The 5669-nt window shown below is 45.0% G+C and overlaps 1 protein-coding gene across 1 annotated transcript; it reads left to right on the plus strand.

Annotated features, from left to right (window-relative positions):
- Nucleotides 1–339: 339 nt before the first annotated feature.
- On the plus strand, nt 340–5462 carry BTG2 (BTG anti-proliferation factor 2). The gene is made up of 2 exons (XM_083620223.1): nt 340–962; nt 2609–5462. The coding sequence occupies exons 1-2, from the start codon at nt 788–790 to the stop codon at nt 2944–2946; spliced, it is 513 nt and encodes a 170-aa protein (XP_083476349.1). The 5' UTR covers nt 340–787; the 3' UTR covers nt 2947–5462.
- Nucleotides 5463–5669: the final 207 nt, after the last annotated feature.

Raw genomic sequence — 5669 nt, forward strand, 5'->3', positions numbered from 1 at the left:
GAGAACTGAATTTAAGCTTGCAAAATGAGAAAGTGAGAAAACTGAAATGGGCAGATCCTTTCATCCATGGTTTCCTCCCGAGTAGATGCCCTCACAGATAATCGTATCCTGGAGGGAACAAACAGCAGCAGCCTAAATCTGACTTCTGAGTAAACACACACAGGATGTACTGTTAAGTCCGTTTATGTGTATCTGGGATACAGATCTGATTTTAAAAGCCAGACTTCCCTGGGTTTTTGGGGGGTTGGGGACTAGCTGCTCCCTCTTCCTTGTGTTTCCGATTTGCTTGGCAAGCTGCAATCTCTTTCCCTTAATCCTACAGCTCCCCTACTAGGCAAAGCCCTATAAATAGCCTCCCAGCACACGCCTCCCCCTCCAAACGGAGCCCAGCTGCCGCCGCCGCCATGTTCTCGGGGCTTGGCTTTCCCAGTTCACTCGCGTCAAAACTTCCACCCTGCTGAGGTCACAGCTTCATTTGCATTCCGGAGGGGGGAGAAGAGCTCGGCCAATCGGGAGCGTGCGGGCTGGTGACGCCTCGGTTTCCAAGCGTATTAAGAGCCCTGCGCTCAGCCCGAGCCCGTCGAAGCCAACCAGCGGGCTGGGGAGAGCGGCGGACGCGAAGGGAGCCTCCACCAAAGACCATCGTTAAGCAGCAGCAGCAGCGGCGTCCGCGGGGAACGGACCGAGCCCAGGCTGCGCTGCCATTGCCTCTTGCCGACCCGCACGTTCTCTTAAAAACAGCCCGGAGCCTTAAAGGGACCGCCCCGACCTCGCCACTAAGCCAGCCATGAGCCAAATCCAGCGCTGGAATGGGAGCTGCGTTAGCAACTGCAGCCGGGCGGACATGGTGCCGGAGATCGCCGCCGCCGTGGGCTTCGTGTCCAGCCTCCTCCGCACCCGCGGCTGCGTTAGCGAGCAGCAGCTTCAAGTTTTCAGCGGGGCCCTGGAAGCGGCGCTCACAGGTGAGAGGACGGAGCCCCCTCCGAAGGATAAACGGGGATGTCTTTCTCTCTTGGACTCATGGTGGGGTCAGTTTCCTGGGCCAGGTTACTTTTCCCCGTCGCTGAACAAGTGAGGGACACCCACCGGTCTGATGCGATCTCCTCTTGTCTTTCCTCCCCACCCCCGTCAGTTTTCTAGATGTCAGCATCCCTAGGAAAAGTCTTGGGTCACTTAGTTCAGCTTGTGTCTCTCTTCTCCCCACCCCACCTCCCAAAGCCAAACGCAAAACTTTTTTTTTTTTTTAAATCCTCACCTATAGCTGCGTAAAGATGCAGAGAGGTTGGAGAGAATTACCTCCGCTTCGGTGGGAGACTTTTTTTGTTTCTAGCAAAGCATTCTCTAACTGGGTATATCATTGCTGTAATAATAAAAAATTCAGACTGGAAAGCATCAACACAATCTGTTGGCTGTGCTTTCTCCCTTCTCTCTTCCTCTTCCCCTCCCCACGTTAATGTTATGACATCAGACAAAAACTTTTTTGAGCTACAAGGGTGTGGGAGAGGAGAGCTCTTTGTTCTTGTCAAAGAGGAAGCTTGATAGTGGCAGAAGCCACTAGGAAGTTCGTTTTGTGCAATCTTTGCCCCAGAGAACTGGGAGGATCAGAAGGGCATGCTAGTTAATGGGTTCTGTGGAGGAGATCTGAACCCCTTTGCTGAGCTCCTGCGAACTACATGGCTTTGTCTGAAACAACTAGTGTCAATAGTTTTAGAGAATCTTTGCTTATAGTTAAATTTGTTCTACAGCTGCTTGAAGTAAAGGCGTAATTCTTCTGCCGCAAACTTAATAGCCATGGTGTTTGTGCTTTTTGGATAATTTACTCTCCCGAAGTGCAATCCCAGACACCTTTACTCAGAAGTGTATCTCCACTGAGTTTAATGGCACTAACACTCAGGAGCTGCTAGCAACTGAGTAGCCTCTATTGAGAAGGCTATCTTAATCACTGCCCCTCTATTGTGTTACTGGAAATATAATGCAATTAGAAGGGTTTTCCTAACAAATTAATTATGGGATAGAGCTGTACTGTCAGTTTGGGGTACAGAGGTGAGGATTGCCAGGGATGCATGCTAATGACATTGTCTGCCAAGGAGCTTTAAGTGATTAGTAAAGTACTCTGGCTAATGCATCAGTTAAACCTCCTGGAAACTTCAGTGCTTGGCTTCTAGGTTCCTGCTACTCCTGACAAAACACACACACACACACAAAAAAAACACTTCCTTACTGCCAAGCCTCAGAACTTGTCCACAACTATTCCTGTATCTCCTTTTTTATATTCCTCATGGGAAATGATGGTTGAGTTGTCAATGGAAAAAAAAGCCCTATTGAACTCAAAGCAGCTTATTAGAACAAACCTTTTATGGTGCTAGGACTTGGTCTGTGTAAAAGGTTTGCCTTAATGAATTTTTGAAAAGATTGAGAGCATATGGAAGTTGAAGTCAGGATGATTGATTGTCAAAGTCTGGATCAAACCAAAGGCATAGGATGGGAACCCAAGTAAAACACCAAGCTAGCAGCTGTACATTGCTTTGTGTAAAATGTCTCTTGTATTTCAGCAACTATTCACTGTGATTGCTTACCATTCTCGGTGTTTCTTTTTGTGCCCTTGCAGAGCATTATAAACACCACTGGTTTCCTGAGAAACCCTTCAAAGGTTCTGGCTATCGCTGCATCCGTATCAACCATAAAATGGACCCTATCATCAACAAGGCAGCTAGCCAGATTGGACTCAACCTCCAGCAGCTCTATCAGCTCCTGCCCAGTGAACTCACACTCTGGGTGGACCCTTATGAGGTATCCTACCGGATTGGTGAGGATGGATCCATCTGTGTTCTATATGAAGCACCTGCAGCACCTGTGAGCTCCTATGGGATGCTCACCTGCAAAAATCAGATGATGCTGGGGCGCACCAGCCCTTCCAAAAGCTACATGATGACAGTCTCCAGCTAAGCACTCCCTGTTGACCTTACACTGCCAAGACATGGGCTACTGTATACCTCACCTGAGGATGTATTTTTTTAAAAATGAAGAGCTATTTATATTTTTTTTTAAAAGAGAAAATCCAAAATGAAATCAAATAGTAGGCACCACTCTTCCGTGGAGTGGTGTTGAGGTGCCTTTTTAAAAGCTGTTGCAAGCTTGCGAGTCTATTAAAAAAAAAGCCAATATCTACCTAATTGGTGTTGGATGACAATTCTGGAGGGTTGACCTACCTACCTGGGAAATGCAGGGTTGGAAACAAGGGGGGTGGGGCAGGGCACAGCACTTTTCAGCAGTGACTAACTATGGGGTAAGTGCTACAACAACTGTGAATCTAAAGGCCAGGATGGTAGTACTTAAGTCATGAACCCTACATGTTGAGATCGGGGTGTCATGGCCTCATTCTAGCTGTGACAGTTTTCCTTAAAAGTCTGTTCATTTTTATTAAACTGATATACAAGTTCTGCTTCACCACCAGCTTCACCCACTATCCTAATCTGAGCAATTCCTTCTGCTTTGTCATGGCTTAAAAGCATTTTACTAAAACAGTCTCAATGATAGCCACTTTCTTTGGTCTATTGGGTGTTGAGTTTCTTAAGTGCCAGCCCATCTTTTTGCACAAAACTTGATTTCTTTCTTTCTTTCTGCACTGCATCCTGTACCTCATGCTCATGCAAAATTCCAGTTGGCACACAAATGTGTGGTTTCTAAAATCATAAGATTTGCTTGGGGAGGAGAACCAGGATCTGGGCTGAATCACTGGCTGGTTACTCTGTAGCAGTCAACTCCCATAAAACAAAAAAGTGCAATGGCCAGGCCAATGTGAACTAACCTACCTACTGGGAGATGGCCTTGATCAGGGTTTTATCTGTTCTGATGCCTTTATCTTGACCTTCTAAAATTCCTGACTATGCTGCCAATAACTGCTGAGACATGATTTCAAAACCAGGGCACTTAACTTTTCTTTTTTTAAAGACCAACATCTTCAGAGCACAAGGTGTTCTTGGTTTTTCTCTTGCTTTGAAGGGATGACTGCTTTGCCATCCCCAGAGCTTTTCCTCCTCTGCCTTTCGTGAATTGAGTTCTCAAGACACTGTGCAATATATTTTCCTAAAATTTGGGCACTCTGGAGGAGGAGAGGCTTCTGAGGGACAGTTTTCTGTTCTCGAAGCAGCTGTTAACTTTTCAAAACATTTTCTCACACAACTCTTAAGATGTTTTGTGCTCGAGTGTATGAATGTTTGAACAGGGAAATCTCAGCACCGCAGTGGCATACCATTGAAGGGGTATTGTACAGAATAGGTTTTTTTAAAGACCACCTTTTTAAAAAGCTGGAATCTGCCAGGAAGTTCTCCCGGGCAACCTCTATTGAGATGGGTAGAAGTTTAACAAGAGTGTCAACTACACAGTTCCTATTCATTTCAGTTGGGTTTGCATGGTGGGAACTTCCTTGCACCCCAAATTTTCTAGCAGGTGCATCAGCCCATCTGTGAAATCATTTTAATTTCTTCAAGCTCAGTATGTGAAGCTTATAGTGTTTGAGCATCAGACCCTCCAGTCAATAAATGCAAAGGTTGTAAAGCACTAAGGGTCCCCTGTAAGCTTAAAAGATGTGCTGCCACTCCGTTAGCATACTTGTGCAATATTTGGTAGCATGACAAGGGGAACACTTTCTGCACTGTAGCTTTCCCCCCTCCGAGGAAAGATTCTGTTCAAAGTCTACCTGGGAGGTTTGTTCCTTATCTGGTGCATTGAAAACATGATACGAGTGGGAACTGTAACATGTCCAGGAAAAAAGTTTGTTTTGCTACACTCCCTGCCTCTACATGGAATTTCCCTAATGCCAGTACTTGTTTGGCTTGCCAGGTTGGCATGATCAATGCAACTCTGTTTAAATGTATCTTAGTATTTCCACTTATTCCTTCTTTACCAACGAAGGGTGCTTCTGAAAAAACAAGCTCTTATTCCATCTCCTTTGTTTCCCCCCCCCCCCAACATCTTTGAAGGATTGATTGAGGGAACAGAAAAGGTTACCAAATATCATGCTATTGTACCAGGCATGGAATCTAGTATTAAGATTTTTGTTGTTGTTAGCATTAAGCCAACCAAATTTGGCCAAAATCTGTTTTGTAACGTGCATGTAAAAGCTGTGAATTGATGTATGCTCTTTGTTGCCTTCTGACTACAAGCCTGACACAAACTGTTGCAGTGCTGACTAGCTGTGATTTAGGAACAGCTTATGGGTGTGAGTGTGTGCCCTTTCCTCCCTTTCAAAAACGTTTGCAAAACTTGAGCTGGACTGTTGAGCGGGACCTACTTTTCATAATTGGTGAAAATAATACAAAGTTTGTAAGCTATTTTGTGTTTGGGGGGATGATTATTGTACAATAGTGTTTTTATATGCAAAATGTACAGATATATTGAAAAATGTACACTTTTGTTACTTTAATAAAAATGTAGCAATTTAAATAAGTTGCTGGAAATAATCCGAGGCACTGGCTCATTCTTTGCAATAAGGGGTCCAACCTATCTGGCTCTTAAACAAAGAGCATTGCAACAATGCTGTTCCTACTCAGAGTAGGCCCATTATAGTCAACAGGCATAACTAACTTGGGTTTGTTAGTTGCAATGGGCTAGGGTCCTACTGTGAGTAGGACTTAGTTGATTGACTGCAACACTATGTCTACAATCTG

This window comes from Podarcis filfolensis (assembly GCF_964270895.1).
Source record: "Podarcis filfolensis genome assembly, chromosome: 6".
Classification (NCBI taxonomy): domain Eukaryota; kingdom Metazoa; phylum Chordata; class Lepidosauria; order Squamata; family Lacertidae; genus Podarcis; species Podarcis filfolensis.

Excerpts from the sequence above, each read along its gene's own strand:
- BTG2 (XM_083620223.1), top strand. The coding sequence starts at position 788 with ATGAGCCAAATCCAGCGCTGGAATGGGAGCTGCGTTAGCAACTGCAGC. Across the intron at positions 963-2,608 it reads CCTGGAAGCGGCGCTCACAG|AGCATTATAAACACCACTGG; the intron begins GTGAGAGGACGG and ends GTGCCCTTGCAG.